Source organism: Littorina saxatilis, linkage group LG6, assembly GCF_037325665.1.
Source record: "Littorina saxatilis isolate snail1 linkage group LG6, US_GU_Lsax_2.0, whole genome shotgun sequence".
NCBI lineage: Eukaryota > Metazoa > Mollusca > Gastropoda > Littorinimorpha > Littorinidae > Littorina > Littorina saxatilis.
This window is the reverse complement of record NC_090250.1, coordinates 52,207,670-52,224,521: the sequence shown is the minus strand read 5'-3', so window position 1 is coordinate 52,224,521 and position 16,852 is coordinate 52,207,670. Positions and strand designations below refer to the sequence as shown.

General features: G+C 42.9%; 1 protein-coding gene across 2 annotated transcripts; it reads left to right on the top strand.

The window, feature by feature from the left end:
- Positions 1–1,237: 1,237 nt before the first annotated feature.
- LOC138969509 (uncharacterized) lies at positions 1,238–8,419 on the top strand. Of its 2 annotated transcripts, none has more exons than XM_070342319.1 (6): positions 1,238–1,434; positions 3,125–3,294; positions 5,634–5,805; positions 6,072–6,221; positions 7,034–7,140; positions 7,586–8,419. In XM_070342319.1, exons 2-6 carry the CDS (start codon positions 3,143–3,145, stop codon positions 7,803–7,805), a joined length of 801 nt encoding a protein of 266 aa, XP_070198420.1. In that variant the 5' UTR covers positions 1,238–1,434; positions 3,125–3,142; the 3' UTR covers positions 7,806–8,419. The 2 variants fall into 2 exon arrangements, with proteins under 2 accessions (XP_070198420.1, XP_070198419.1); XM_070342318.1 differs by lacking the exon at positions 1,238–1,434 and adding an exon at positions 1,442–1,511.
- The last annotated feature ends 8,433 nt before the right edge of the window (positions 8,420–16,852 follow it).

Genomic DNA, 16,852 nt, shown 5'->3' with positions numbered 1-16,852 from the left:
AATGTTTTAACATAGACGGGGAATCGAGACGAGGGTCGTGATGTGTGTGTGTGTGTGTGTGTATGTGTGTGTGTGTGTGTGTGTGTGTGTGTGTGTGTGTGTGAGTGAGTGTGTGTGTGTGTGTGTGTGTGTGTGTGTGTGTGTGTGTGTGTGTGTGTGTGTGTACATCGATTCGAAGAAAACAACTGGACCGATCTTCATGAAATTTGACATGAGAGTTCCTGGGTATATTATCCCCGGACGCTCTTTTCTTTTTTTGGATAAATGTCTTTGATGACGTCATATCCGGCTTTTTGTAAAAGTTGAGGCCGCACTGTCACGCCCTCATTTTTCGATCAAATGGATTGAAATTTTGGTCAAGCAATCTTTGACAAAGGCCAGACTATGGTATTGCATTTCAGCTTGGAGGCTTAAAAATTAATTAATGAGTCTGGTCATTAAAAATGTAAAAATTATAATTAAAATTATTTTTTTATAAAACGATCCAAATATAATGTCATCTTATTCTTCATTATTTTGTATTCCAAAAACATAGAAATATGTCATATTTTGATTAAAAACAAGCTCTGAAAATTAAATATATGAAAATTATGATAAAAAATTAAATGTCCGGAATCCCTTCAAAAAACTTTTTCATCTTATTCCTTGTCGGTTCCTCATTCCAAAAACATATAGATATGATATATTTGAATTAAAAACAAGTTCAGAAAGTTAAAAAGAACAGAGATACAGAAAAGCGTGGTATGCTGCTCAATGCAACCACTACCGCGCTATTCTGGCTAGTCAATTTCACTGCCTTTGCCACGAGCGGTGGACTGACGATGCTACGAGTATACGGTCCTGGTGAGAGAAAAAAATGCAGTGCGTTCAGTTTCATTCTGTGAGTACGACAGCTTGACTAAATGTTGTATTTTCGCCTTACGCGACGTTTTGTTGTATCTTGGAGACATCAAAGCGGTAAGCAGTGAACTGATTTAAAATTTAAGATTTAAAATTGTTTTGTCAAAACCTGAACGTTCCAATAAGCAACCCTTGTCTTTTGATTGTGGACTGATGCAGAACTGTGCGTGAATATGTCTGTCCGTCTTGTCTGTTTGTCAATGTGTCTGTCTGTCTGCCTGCCTGAAGGGCTGGTTGCCTGGCTCGCTGTTAATCTGTGTCTATGTGTGATTATACATCAGACTCACATATAAGCCTTGCTTTCACTGAGTTTCTGATAAGAGGCATTGTTTTTGCTGTGCTGTGTAGTTTGACCTGAATTAAAAAATAACATGGACTTTACGGGTAATTTTCTAAACGTTCAACTCTTTCTGCAAAGTTCGAAGCCGGTAACAGTACTTTCCAAAGTCAAACGATGTAAAGATAAGAGGCTTTTTTTGTTGTTGCTGTACTGTGTATTTTGACCTGAATGCCAAGAGAACAAGGACTTAACAGGTAATGTAATAAACGGTAGGTTTTTTCTGCAAAGGTCAAAGTCGGTAGCAGTGCTTTCCAGAGTCAAACGATTTTAGGTAAGATTAATCTTGTATTGCCAACACTGTAATTGGTTTTAATTTTCGTTTAACGCCCAAACCAGTGTGAGTATGCTGTGCTGCTACGTTACATGCACTCGACAGGAAGGCTATGTGTTGTTTTGTTGTTGTTGTTGTTATTATTCTATTCTGAAAGCAGGCGAATATTTAGCTGTAGAAGTAAGGAACCCATATATTTTTGATGTTATTTTTTCTGTTATATCGGAAGAATCTTTCTTGATTGGTTTCACATGAAAAGAAGAATTCATGAAGATTGACCATCATGAGTCCTCGACGAAATTATGAAGCAGATAGTCTGCCAAAGTCCAAACATCAAACATTAAAGGAACAAAGACGGTATTGTGTGGAACTTGTAATCAATGGCGAAACGAAACATTCACCACAACTCGAATTGTCCCTTTGTAAAGTGAACGAAGAAAATGTGCAACAGACAATAATAATGATGAAAAGAGGATAAAAAAAATTGCTCATTCAAATTGGTAAGAAGTAGGCCTACAATCAGAAGATCTAATAACAGATTTCTAGACCAAAGATACCCCCCGAAATGTGCTGATTCTGTTCGACATAATCTGATTTGTGAGGGTTGATAAAGAAATTGCTCGTGGAGAAGAGAACACATTTGGAAGAAGGTTTGTGGGACTCGTTGCACGCTTTGGTAGATTTGGTTACAATCTCTCAAAAATCGTATGTCCAAACACTTATACAGAAATTAACTTGTCAAGAAATTGACGGTGTCTTAACCATAATGTATTCTTTTTGATAAATAGGCCAGTAAGATGTCGACCAGAACATAACAAAATATACCATCTTGTTCTGTAGTAGCATGTATATGTAGTTGTCTTTCTGATACTATGTTGTTTTAGTGATAATGTGAAAATGTATATAAACATCTAGGCTGTTTTCAGTATTGTTGATAACATGTTCTGTTTGATTAAGGGTATTCAGCTGGTATTTCCTTGTTTTCACTACCTATCTTATTCATGCTTTTATTACTTAGTTAGTGGGAGAATCTTTTGTAATGTATGTTTGATGGTGTATGCTTTTAATTAAGCGTTGCTGACTATGAATGTAGATGTAAATGCTTGTATAACTGTGTTTTAATTTTAAATGTGTCAAGCGCAAAGAGCATAATTGTAAAGTTATGATGTTGCGCTATATAAATGCTCATTTATTATTATTATTATTATTATTATTATTATTATTATTATTATTATTATTATTATTATTATTATTATTACTAGCATGAAATTAGAGTTATCTTTATTCTCGTGTAAAAGCTAATATAAACCAACACAGAGTCATTCATGCTTTTGCGTGGGATGGGAGCACCCTTCCAAACACTAACCATCACCAGCCTGGCTCCCTACTGAGAAGGTTTTTGCTAAGTTATTTTTGCAGATTGACATGGTTGAATTTTTTTTAATGCCCCCACCGCCCCACCTCCCCCCCCCCCCCCCCCACAAAAAAAAAAAACAACCAAACACCAAACAAACAAAACAATCGCTCTGCACGAAAACCAGCGAGGCTGCACAGGTTTTTTTCATGGTCCACGGGGAAGAGAAGGTACCTTTAAATGAATATCTGCAATTCAGCTCCTGAAGACCCCTGCTATGAGTGTCCGTGTCGCGGTGCTGGCGTTGGCCTTGCTGCAGCTGTCTGTGTCCTTCCTGCTGAACGGGCCCAGCAAGAAGAAAGGCCTGGCTGTCACGTGGGGCACACGTCGTTGTGGAGACTTCGAGGTCCTGAAAGGTGCACACTGGTGGTAAGAATCAGTAACTTTGTCTTCTTCTGAAATGCACGAACAAGATGCACAATAGACAAAATGATAAAGGTTCTTGAGTTTACTCCTTCATAAGATGGTAAGTGGCAGGGCCAAATTTTATGTTTTGTCAATGGCTCAAAGTTTTAAGAAACGAAACAATTGTTTTCTTTACATTTAAACAACTATTGACTTTTCTCCATAGGCATATGTGTGTGCATGTGAGCCTGTGTCAGTCTGTCCGTCTGTGTCTGTGTCTGTGCGTGTATGCAAAGCATTTCTCAAAATTTGCCCAACGGATTTTTATGAAATTGGTGGATTTTTGAGGATATTTGCTCGTGCTCAGTGTTTTCTCCGCTATTTGATGACGTCACATATTTCCGTTTGCAAAAGTTGAGGCCGCACTGTCACGGCCTCATTTTTCATCAATTTGATCGACATTTTTGTCACAGAATCATCGACCTAGTCCTGACTATGGGATTGCACCTTGGCACCTTCAAAGTTCGTTCATGAAATATTTATTCAAACTCTGTTGATTGTTTCACTTTCTTAAAAATTGGAATTCGAATCACAAAATGTGGTATCATTATAGTTCTTATTGCCTCATCCGAAAAAATAGTTATTTTGTGTCGGATTGTTAAATGTGCTTACAATGAGAAAACAAGTCGCGTAAGGCGAAAATACAACATTTAGTCAAGTAGCTGTCGAACTCACAGAATGAAACTGAACGCAATGCCATTTTTCAGCAAGACCGTATACTCGTAGCATCGTCAGTCCACCGCTCATGGCAAAGGCAGTGAAATTGACAAGAAGAGCGGGGTAGTAGTTGCGCTAAGAAGGATAGCACGCTTTTCTGTACCTCTCTTTGTTTTAACTTTCCGAGCGTGTTTTTAATCCAAACATATTATATCTATATGTTTTTGGAATCAGGAACCGACAAGGAATAAGATGAAAGTGTTTTTAAATTGATTTCGACAATTTAATTTTGATAATAATTTTTATATATTTAATTTTCAGAGCTTGTTTTTAATCCAAATATAACATATTTATATGTTTTTGGAATCAGAAAATGATAAAGAATAAGATGAACGTAAATTTGGATCGTTTTATAAATTTTTATTTTTTTTTACAATTTTCAGATTTTTAATGACCAAAGTCATTAATTAATTTTTAAGCCACCAAGCTGAAATGCAATACCGAAGTCCGGGCTTCGTCGAAGATTGCTTGACCAAAATTTCAATCAATTTGGTTGAAAAATGAGGGCGTGACAGTGCCGCCTCAACTTTCACGAAAAGCCGGATATGACGTCATCAAAGACATTTATCAAAAAAATGAAAAAAACGTTCGGGGATTTCATACCCAGGAACTCTCATGTCAAATTTCATAAAGATCGGTCCAGTAGTTTAGTCTGAATCGCTCTACACACACACACACACACACACACACACATACACACACGCACACACACACACATACACCACGACCCTCGTCTCGATTCCCCCCTCGATGTTAAAACATATAGTCATAACTTGACTAAATGTAAAAACACATTATATTTAGACATTTTCTTTATTTTGTGTACAAGACACATACAATTAATATTTTCTGGCGGTAAGACTCGATTAAAACTCAAATTTGTTTTGTCTTCACCGCAGGCGGTAAGACAATACAATCCTCATAATTGTAATTATGATAACGGTAATTAAGGTACTCAAAGAAAACAAAATTAAGCATTAGCTTGAAGAATAAGGCTGAAGTTAACAGCTCTCTGTTGATGTACAGTATGTAAAAAAGGCTTTTTTTGTGATAGGTACCATTGAGAAGGGTTATCCTTCTCAGTAGGCTGTAAAGCGCTTGATTTCTCCTGTTTTAATCAGGACTTTTGTTGATATAAACGCGATGTTCATTCGTCTTCTTCACACTTTTGTCTGTGTCACAAGCAGTCGTTAGTTGAAGCAGCAGCGATGACAACAGAATGGACATCGGTGGTTTGTTTGTGTATGTTTTTTTTTTAATTCAAAACGGATGGACTGCTAAGGCTCCATAATCAAGTATCAAATGCAAAATCTTGCGAAATGTTGCTTGTTTAACCCAACATAAGTTCGTCCATCTTGTTGTTGTTGTTGTTGTTGTTGTTGTTTAATTCATGTTTCATTGTAGTCCTCTGCAAAGTGTCTCTGGTGGAGAGTTAACAAGGAAACATGCACTGCTTTTCTGACAATAAAACCAATACCCCGATTAACTTGTGACAGGTTGCTTGAGTTGACTGGAGCAACGAGATCGACTACTTCTGCTGCTTCAATAACAATGCTAACATCCTAATTGTACTATGACTGTGTCAGGTATGACTGGAGCAGCCAGCCACGTGACTACACGGACAACTGTGACACGCATCTCCCCCCGGGCTACGTGCCCATGGTGTGGGGCTGGCACTTTGACGGACGGAGCAACGACCACGACTTTGGTCACTATGACACCGTGCTGGGCTTCAACGAACCCAACCATCGACACTCGGTCTGGACTATTGTATTTCAAGCTTCCTTATGGCCTCATGTCAATGCGAATAATGGTATCACTTTCGAATTCTGTCAATGCTCAATATCTCTCGAGAAAATTACAAATAGATCGAGTGACGGTTTTTTTCTGGGTGACTTTGTCATAATTGTAGCAGATATTTGCTCATTAATTCACCCACAGGCTGTGCTTCTGTTGGTATTGTATATAATTAAGAAAATGCATGTTGAAAAAATAATAAAGGTGCAGCTCATGTGACATTTCAGTCCAACCTAACGTCCAAGCAAGCCGCTGAAGCGTGGCGAGAGATGGAGAAACAGGCGGGGTCAAGGACACTGGTCAGTCCTGCAGCGACCCTCTGTTCAGGGTCTGCTTGCCATGGCAGCGCCGACCTGTGGTTCATTGAATTCTTTCGTGTACGTTGTGGTCGGACTCTCTCTCTCTCTCTCTCTCTCTCTCTCTCTCTCTCTCTCTCTCTCTCTCTCTCTCTCTCTCTCTCTCTCAAATGGCATCATATCGAGCAGACACTACGTAACATTCACGGAGCTAAGTATCCCCTATAAAGCCATGGTTAGAGCCCTATGCATAAGAGAGAACTGAGAAACATTGAAAGTAAGTACCTACCTTAGAAGTGGGAGCTACCAACGTTCACTTCCTAGCTATTCGCTATACATGAGCTGATTTGAACGCCGGAGTAGTGACTTCGAGAGTACTATGGTCAAGGTCTTTTGGGGGAATTCCAACTTGTTCGCATGCGTTTGTTAACGGTAGGCATGGCGACAACAAACAAGAAAAATATCGTCGCGAGTTCAAAAAGGCAAAAGTTTGATCTACTTTCCCCCCGAAATGCTTGCTTTACCCGAGTGTAACGTTACACAGAGCAAACTTATTGGGTTTTTGTTTGTTTGTTTTTTCTGTTACCAAAGCTTCAAGCTTGAAATTTCTGCTTGGGCTACGAGGATACAAAAAAAATGCATTAGGGCACCGTGACGCCGGTCCAGTACGCAGGTTGATAACATTCACGTCCAGTGTGCAATACACTTGGTGAACAGTATTCAACGTAAGAATCCATTGCATTTGATACTACATTCGTGACACTTAATATAAAAATGTGTACTTTCCTATAAACGTTCAGCGTGTCCCCCTTTCAAGAAATACAATTCTTCACTCGCCCATGAAAACCCGACAGAGTCATGTCATGAATTCGTGTTTTGCTACCTGGTTACAGGAGTGCCACGGATGCCGAGTAGACTACCTGGCCACGCACTATTACGGATCTAAACCTGATGACCTCATGTCCTACCTGGAGGATCTCTGGAACAGGTTCCATCGCAAGTGAGTCCCAGGGAACTGTGGTCCATGTCATTTATATACACCCCTCTCGTTGTTGGAGCAGTCGTGTATGGACAGAGTACCGTAATGCATCGCTTCGATAGTACTACAGAACAGTGCCTCTGCCATTACAGACTGGAGAGTAAAGCTTCAAACGAGCTTTGATTCTGACCCGTTTTCTTTCAGTTTCAAAACTAGTTTGAGGAATTTATTTTGTATCATCTTAAATGTTTCGTTGTGTCAATAATTAAGCGTTTTGTAACCTAATCTTTCTTGGTATATTTTATTCTTGAGTTCAAAACGTTAACACGGTCTATCGGTTTCGAATTTTAATGTGTGTTGTTGTTTCAGTTTACAAATCCAAATCATTGCAAACGAAAAACATCATTTTTATCCCCATTAGTTTTTTGTGGACAATCTAGTTGAGGTCGTTAACCATGTGTTGCAGGATCTGGCTGACGGAATTCCAGCCCTACAACGGCGGGACTCCAGAGGACTATCTGCACTTTATGAAACAGGTCCTTCCGCGCCTGGAGGCCGCGCCCTTCGTGTATCGCTACTCGTGGTACACCACGCGCACTCTCCGCCGTCAGCTAGGCAACGGCAGTCTTCTGGATCATAACTCCGTCGCCCTCACGGAGCTGGGCCGCTTCTACATGCAGTTCTGATCCTGCTGCTGGAAAGGCCGTTCCTGCGAGATCAACACGACGTTTACTTTACGACTTGAAAGTGGCCTGCTCGTCTAGTGCCTCTTGTTCTCTGGAGTTCCGGGAGGCTGGTTCCGCAGAGCGCTCACTTAATGGTGTTATTTGTGTTCATATCGCTTACTTTTCCTTGTTATATGATCTTAAAGCTCCTCTCTGCCAAACTTTGATTTTCGATTGAATTTAAAGAGAGTTCTAGATTTCAAGACGCTTTCGTGTGAGTCGTGTTTCAAATTAACTCACACCGTCAGAGCTATAACAGGAGTTTCATGGGGAAAGACAAGAGCTGTATAAGAGAGGTAGCAACTTTGAAATGAAACTTTTGGCTTGTTATGATTTGACTTCCGAAGAAAACAACAGAACATTCACCCACACTAATACGGGCTGCAGTTATGTTTGACCTGAATTCAATTATAAGACAAGATGGGTTTTTGTTTTTTTATCTATCTGTGAATATTTTGTGTGTGCCGAGGCAACGGGAAAAATCCTGTATCATGTACGTGCGGAAATACAGTGTTCACCCATATCAAGGTTTTGTACACGAAGTACACAATAAAAATATTAGTATGAGGCCTATATTAATGCTCTTATATTTGTTTTCGCATTAGTTACTTACAACGATTGTAATTCATAGGCCCTAAAGGGCATAATATCATTCGTAACATGTCTAATTATGTATATTCATTTCAAAATGTCCAGAAAATGGCAATATATCTAAGGCATTGACGGACTGTGTGATGATATCTTCTGGTATTGGTCTGTTTCGACAGTGATATAAAAATCTCGACCTCCGGTCTCGATTTTGATATCACTGTCTCAACAGACCAATAGCAGAAGATATCCTCACACAGTCCGTCAATATTGGGTAGTATTACTCAACGCCAGAGCACGTAGAATGGCAAGGAAAGCCTTGTCAAGGGAGGGAAACGTTGAAGTACCGATGCTCTCAATATCTGTTAGTGGTTATCTCTCTTGCATGAAACTCTGTCATTGTTGCCAGTGTTGGTGAAGGCATCGAACGCAAACTTTGACTTCAGCATTTTTACAAGTGTTAGAAGTATTTTATGAGTTTATACGTACGTACGTGCGAGCGTGCTTGCGTGCGTGGGTGCGTGCGTGTGTGCGTGTGTGTGTGTCTGTCTTTCTGTCTGTCTCTGTCTGTCTGTCTGTCTGTCTGTCTGTCTCTCTCTCTCTCTCTCTCTCTCTCTCTCTCTCTCTCTCTCTCTCTCTCTCTCTCTCTCTCTCTTTGTCAGTGTATACGTATGTGTATCTGTCTATAAGTGAACTAGATGATTACCCGCTTCGCCGGGTACCGGCTTCGCCGGGAAGACTGAAGTAAAGTCGAATACCAGGCTGCGCCTGGGACCCGGCTCTGCCGGGTGTACGCCGGCTTCGCCGGCGCACGAAGGAAAGGAGATAAACGCGCAAAACACTGGAGACCTTCTAAAAATAGTAACGTGCAGTGACCTTCTAAAAATAGTAACGTAGTAACGGGAATATGGATTGACGCCACACGGAGGAAGGGAGATAATCGCGGCTGAAAACACTGGAGAAGATAAGGAAGAGTTACTGGTAGTGGATCCCGACAAACAAACAAAACAAAACAAAATCCCTTCAGCGCGCACAGCGCTGCGCGCTGAGAGGACGTGTTGAAATATCTCATCGATGAGGTTGTGTCCGGGGTGTAGCTGAATACGGTGTCCAAATTTGAAAAAGATCCACCGAGAACTTTGGCCGTGCATCGCGAACAGACAGACAGACAGACAGACAGACAGACACTAGTCGTATATATATATAGATAGATAGATGTCTGTGTCTGTAAATGTATGTGTTTGTCTGTGTCTGTGTTTGAGTCTGTTTCTGAATGTATGTGTTTTTCTTTGTCAGTCTGCGTCTGTGTGTGTGTGGCTCAGAGTGAGTCAGTGTGTGTGTGTGTGTATGTGTGTGTGCGTGCGTGCGTGTGTGCGTGCGTGCGTGTGTGTGTATGTGCGTGTGTGTATGTGTGTGTGTTGGTGTGTGTGAGTCAGTCTGTCTGTCTGACTGTATGTCTGTGTCTGTGTGTGGAGTGTTTCTGTATCTGTGTCTCTCTGTGTATGTGAGTGTCTGTCTGTATCTGTGTCTGTTGTGTATGTGAGTGTCTGTCTGTATCTGTGTCTCTCTGTGTATGTGAGTGTCTGTCTGTATCTGTGTCTCTCTGTGTATGTGAGTGTCTGTCTGTATCTGTGTCTCTCTGTGTATGTGAGTGTCTGTCTGTATCTGTGTCTCTCTGTGTATGTGAGTGTCTGTCTGTATCTGTGTCTCTCTGTGTATGTGAGTGTCTGTCTGTATCTGTGTCTCTCTGTGTATGTGAGTGTCTGTCTGTATCTGTGTCTCTCTGTGTATGTGAGTGTCTGTCTGTATTTGTATCAATGCCGGACTAGAGGCACGGTCTGTGTTCTGTGAAAGAGGGAAGATGCCGATTTTAATTCTTCTCAGAAATGATTGGGTATTGATCCGTTTATTCGTTAATTGTTTTTCTGTGTGTGTGCCGTTAACTTTTTGCGTTCTTGTGTACGAATGAGCCTCGCGTTTCGCAGTGTACTTTTGCACACGTCTAAACTTATGTCAGCTAGGTTTGTATGTGTTGGAGCCCGAGGCGAAGCATGCACTGACCGTTTACGGGAGATTACATTAGGTGGCAAGGGTGACCAGTATACTGATTAGTGGTCAACAGGACTGATGCCGGCACTGACCTTAACAATGGTGCCAAACACTTCATGTGGCTGTCCAAATTTTGGGACTTAATTGTGTCTGGCAACTGGAACAGTCATCGTTTAAGTTTGGAACTTCTAGCAGAAAGTGAAATGAACGCTTGGCGTGGCGACGTCGTTTCTGTGGATTGTAAGTTCTGGGAGTTTGGGTACAAACCTAGTCACACCTAATTATTGAACTTTTATACTAAGTTCTGGGAGTTTGGGTACAAACCTAGTCACACCTAATTATTGAACTTTTATACAAAGAAGTTCTGGGAGTTTGGGTACAAACCTAGTCACACCTAATTATTGAACTTTTATACTAAGAAGTTCTGGGAGTTTGGGTACAAACCTAGTCACACCTAATTATTGAACTTTTATACAAAGAAGTTCCGGGAGTTTGGGTACAAACCTAGTCACACCTAATTATTCAACTTTTATACTAAGAAGTTCTGGGAGTTTGGGTACAAACCTAGTCACACCTAATTATTCAACTTTTATACTAAGAAGTTCTGGGAGTTTGGGTACAAACCTAGTCACACCTAATTATTGAACTTCTATACTAAGTTCTGGGAGTTTGGGTACAAACCTAGTCACACCTAATTATTGAACTTCTATACTAAGTTCTGGGAGTTTGGGTACAAACCTAGTCACACCTAATTATTGAACTTCTATACTAAGTTCTGGGAGTTTGGGTACAAACCTAGTCACACCTAATTATTGAACTTCTATACTAAGTTCTGGGAGTTTGGGTACAAACCTAGTCACACCTAATTATTGAACTTCTATACTAAGTTCTGGGAGTTTGGGTACAAACCTAGTCACACTGCCTAATTATTGAACTTCTATACTAAGTTCTGTGAGTTTGGGTACAAACCTAGTCACACCTAATTATTGAACTTCTATACTAAGTTCTGGGAGTTTGGGTACAAACCTAGTCACGCCTAATTATTGAACTTCTATATTAGTATAGAAAAACGTGGCTTGAGGTCGTGATTTGATTAGTTTCTTAACATTGAAAATGCATAGCTGAGATACATGCTTTTCGATTTCATGTAAACTTTAACTACAGATCTATTACAGAGGCTTTAACATGCGCTGCAGGTATCCTTCCACTTTGAAAACAAAGCATACACACACACACACTCAACAGCCTGGCTGCTTGCGACGCTGACTGACTTGAAGGGAATTTGTGTCAATTGTTTTTTTCCAGGGCGGGGATCATGTGTAGCTCAGTCGGTAGCGCGCTGGATTTGTATCCAGTTGGCCGCTGTCAGCGTGAGTTCGTCCCCACGTTCGGCGAGGGATTTATTTCTCAGAGTCAACTTTGTGTGCAGACTCTCCTCGGTGTCCGAACACCCCCGTGTGTACACGGCGCAAGCACAAGACCAAGTACGCACGAAAAAGATCCTGTAATCCATGTCAGAGTTCGGTGGGTTATAGAAACACGAAAATACCCAGCATGCTTCCTCCGAAAAACGGCGTATGGCTGCCTAAATGGCGGCGGGGTAAAAAACGGTCATACACGTAAAATTCCACTCGTGCAAAAAAACCACGAGTGTACGTGGGAGTCTCAGCCCACGAACGCAGAAGAAGAAGTGTCAAATATACCTTTTCGGTATCTGAGCGAGACACGCCATTTGTTATGCTTTGAACATCGCGAGAACTTCGAACCTTGGCTTGTGCAGCTCGCACGAGATCGCTGTACCGCATGCTTTGCTCTGAAGTTTGCGAGAGATTACGAGAGCTTGGAATACCGATAGAGTCTATTGATTTCGTGAAAGGACACCTAGCGGTGTCAACGAGTATCATTCTTCAACTTTGTACATTTTGAACAAAACGTTTGTAAACGGTAGACTCAGATTCTTTAGCTGGGTAGGGCCTGGTTTGTGAGAGGGAGGGGGTCTCTAAATGAGGCAGGGGTACAGTGGCTGACCAGGCAAGAGGGAGGGGGTCTCTAAATGAGGCAGGGATACAGTGGCTGACCAGGCAAGAGGGAGGGGGACTCTAAATGAGGCAGGGGTACAGTGGCTGACCAGGCAAGAGGGAGGGGGTCTCTAAATGAGGCAGGGGTACAGTGGCTGACCAGGCAAGAGGGAGGGGGTCTCTAAATGAAGCAGGGGTACAGTGACTGACCAGGCAAGAGGGAGGGGGTCTCTAAATGAGGCAGGGATATAGTGGCTGACCAGGCAAGAGGGAGGGGGTCTCTAAATGAGGCAGGGGTACAGTGGCTGACCAGGCAAGAGGGAGGGGGTCTCTAAATGAGGCAGGGGTACAGTGGCTGACCAGGCAAGAGGGTGTGGGCTGCAAGGCCACCAGGCCACACAGATGCTGTTGTAATTTAGCATTTGAAAGGGGTAGATTGGGTCTCTGTTCGAGGAAAGACGGTACATTTTATTTTTGCCGCCCCCCCCCCTCCCCCCCCCCCCCCCTTCTCTAATCCTGCCCTGTCTTGTGCAGTTTTCGATGTTTTTGTGTGTATGTGTGGGGTTTTTAAGAGGAAATTAATGTAATTCGTGAATCATCAATGGCATGTCAATTAAGACTCATTGTTCATTTGTTAATTCAAAAACATTAATCTTTTAATTATTATGTCGATGTTTAATTTGTTGGCCATTTTTTATAATTAGATCCGTTTTTTCAACCGATCCTTAACTTTTTTTGAAGAATGTACATACACGACAGGTGCGCAACAGAACGGTTCCAAGGCCGCCACACAGAAATAGGCCTACAAAAGTACAGTTTTGAGGGCAATGCTGACGTCTTTTGGAACCTTTCCAGGATTTGTATTCCCCTTCTTCCAAGTTTCGATTCACGTGGTGTGGGAGAAGTGGGTGTCCTGTTATTGGTTCAGTGGTACCTGAGATGTGAGGCCTCTTCAATGAGGCCAAACAAAAATATATGTTGGTTTCGGGTAACGTGATCCAAAAAGATAGGGTCGGTAGGTTGGCTTTTTTAAAATGTATTATATATATATTTTTTTAATTTAGTCGATTTTAAAGGAGGTTACTTCTCTTAGTCTCGGTATGGTTCGCAAAATGTGCCAAAAGTTGGGGTGTTTTTTTAGAAATGAAAAAAAAGTTTTAGGGTCGGCGAGAAAAAATTAGGGTCGGTCGGGTTACCCTAAACCAGCATATATTTTGTTTGGCCTAAGAGGACATCTCCTATTGTCCCTCTGTCTATTATCTTCACCATAATATAGCTGTCAGTGCAGGCCAGCCGCAATGTACGGACACACTGATTTGGCTTATTCCTTGTACGTTAAAGGCACAGCACGCCTCCCGTAAACCATCACAGATACTGTCAGGCTTTTACACACAGTACAAACACCCTTTCATTTAACACTCACCACTTGAGAACATCCTAGGTGCCATACGTAAAGAGCGAGCAATTTTCAAAGAATTAATTTTGCGGATTGTCTGATCAGACAGGTGCGTTTTGGCGCTAGACCTAACTTTTAAAATCGAAATAATAAATTGACAGCTGGGTTGTTACACAAACATTCTCAAATCATAAAAAAATCATCAGTACAATTCAAAGTTTTGAAAGTTTGAAAAAAAAAAGCCCGGAAGCAGGGTCACGCAAGGTCGTGGTTCTCGTAGCAGACGACGGTTATGCCTATCGCCAGTTCCTCTAAACAGTCAAAAGCCATCGCTAGAGTTCGTGTGAATCGCAGCCGTTTGTTGCGTTTAGATTCAGAGGTACATAATAACGTGCTGTTGCAGATAAGCTCACAGCGAGTCGCATTGAAATTACAAACTGACGACTACATTGTGAAAAAAAGGAAACTGGATCACACGGGTTCACGATGGCTCAGGGGTAAGATAAACCACGCAAAAATTCTTTGAAAATTGCTCGCTCTTTAGCACCTAGGATGTTCTCAAGCTGTGAGTGTTTAAATGAAAGGGTGTTTGTACTGTGTGTAAAAGCCTGACCGTATCTGTGATGGTTTACGGGAGGCTTACTGTGCCATTAAGAGGCGAAATATTTAGCGGCCTGTAGGACATGAAGCATTCTCTATTGTTATTGGTTCAGTGGTACCTATAGAACCTGCGATGAAAGGCAAGCGAGAGAGAGAGAGAGAGGGGGGGGGGGGGGGAGAGAGAGAAAGAGAGAGAAGAGAGAGAACGAGAGAGAGAGAGCCCACTTCAACTTTCATGAACCTTCAGAGGACTGCAACTAAAGCTGTGACTCTCTTGGGGGAGGGGGGAGAGGGGAGAGGGGGGAGTTGATCATCAGTTGTCACCACTCTTTCTTTTTCATTCGTCCTGGCATCCCAGGTATCTGTTACGTATTCATACACACCTCACAAAAATACATGGACGCCTGTAGAAATGTTCACACTGCTTGGATTGTGTGCACTGGGCTTTCGTTCTCACACGTCTGACTGAATCGCTCACTGCCACTGTGTGCACTGGGCTTTCGTTCTCACACGTCTGACTGACTGAATCGCTCACTGCCACTGTGTGCACTGGGCTTTCGTTCTCACACGTCTGACTGAATCGCTCACTGCCACTGTGTGCACTGGGCTTTCGTTCTCACACGTCTGACTGAATCGCTCACTGCCACTGTGTGCACTGGCCGGCTTTCGTTCTCACACGTCTGACTGAATCGCTCACTGCCACTGTGTGCACTGGGCTTTCGTTCTCACACGTCTGACTGAATCGCTCACTGCCACTGTGTGCACTGGGCTTTCGTTCTCACACGTCTGACTGAATCGCTCACTGCCACTGTGTGCACTGGGCTTTCGTTCTCACACGTCTGACTGAATCGCTCACTGCCACTGTGTGCGCGCTGTCGAGTGTGCATGTCGGTGTCCCTCCAATCCCTTCAGTGTTCGTACAGTCCACAGCACAATACACCCTCACACAAAATCCCTCCCTTCCCTCTCCCTTCCCGCTCCACACTTGCAAGTCGGAGGTGCATTTCCTTTCTACTTGTTTTGTGTGTGTTTGTCTTTCGGTTTTTTTCAACTCCCATAACTATCCACTGTGCTCACAAACCAAAAGTGCAAAAGTGTAGGGAGCCGGGGGGAAAGGCGGATCAATTCACTTTGGAAGGGGGGGGGGGGGGGGGGTTACAAAATGACTGCGAAGATACAAGTTGACGGCGCCGAAGGCGCCTAAGCCTCTAGGGGGGTCCGGGGGCATGCCCCCCCCCCCCGGAATTTTTTTTATCCAAAGAAGCAAAATACAGCTATCTGGTGCATCCTGAGCCAATAAATTACCTCTTTTTGGGGGGGTGGGGGGGGGGGTTACGTAACCCGTGTAACCTTCCCCCTCAGATCCGCCCTTGGGGGGGGGGGGGGGGAGACGTTGAGGGTCAGGAACGGTGTGTGTGTGGGAGGAGGGGGGTAGAGGCGGTTCGAACGGCCAAGTTTAGGCAAGCGGCAGGGCCTCGAGGGAGTTGAGGCCAAACACTGATCAGGTCAGAGCAGGTCACGGCTAAACAAGGGCGGATGAAAGCGCGTCAGACAGGAATGTGTCCACACTGTCTGCACTGCACACGGCCGGGCCACTGGGCCACGGTCACCAAGACCCGGCAGTTCGTAAAGTTGCATCCGACTGGTTAAGGCCGCCACGGGCACACGGTCTGCTTTTTGGGGAAGCGGGGCGGTGTAACACGAAACTTTTACTCCACGAAAAATTTACTCCGGAGTAAATATTTCGTACGAAATTCTTACTCCGAGTACACTTTTCGTGCGAGAAAAGAACTCCCCGGCAAGGCACGAAAAAATTACTCCCTCCACAAAATGTTTACTCCCCATTTTTTTTACTTCCAGTAAAAATCTCGTACGCAAAAATGGGATGCGGGCGAAGGGATAATGCCAATAAGTGATCTCGCGCACACGAATGTCGCGCTACCCAGGAGCCTTCCACCCCTTCCACCACCAAGACTAACAGGGGACAAGGGAGTAACAATTTCGTACACCTGGCATGGGAAGTTAAATTGCTTGTGTTTGGGTGAAGTAATTTATTCGTTATTCATTCGTCAGGGGAGTAACATTTTTGTACGAAATGTTTACTCGGAACTCACCTGTCTTGGGGAGTAATTTTCTCGTGCAATGGGGGAGTGCTTTTTTTCGTAAAGGGAGTAACTTTTTCGTACGAAATGTTTACTCCGGAGTAAAAATCTCGTGGGAGTAATTTTCTCGTGTTACACCGGGCCACTGGGCCACGGTCACCAAGACCAGTTCGTAAAGTTGCATCAGACTGATTAAGACCGCCACGGGCACACGGTCTGCTTTTTGGGGAAGCGGGGCGGCAGGTATGAGGCGCG

What these genes read in the sequence shown, in the direction of transcription:
- LOC138969509 (XM_070342319.1), top strand. Translation starts at nt 3,143, where the DNA reads ATGAGTGTCCGTGTCGCGGTGCTGGCGTTGGCCTTGCTGCAGCTGTCT. An exon ending in CTGAAAGGTGCACACTGGTG is followed by an intron (nt 3,295 to 5,633) that starts GTAAGAATCAGT and finishes TGACTGTGTCAG; the next exon opens with GTATGACTGGAGCAGCCAGC. An exon ending in AACCCAACCATCGACACTCG is followed by an intron (nt 5,806 to 6,071) that starts GTCTGGACTATT and finishes GTGACATTTCAG; the next exon opens with TCCAACCTAACGTCCAAGCA.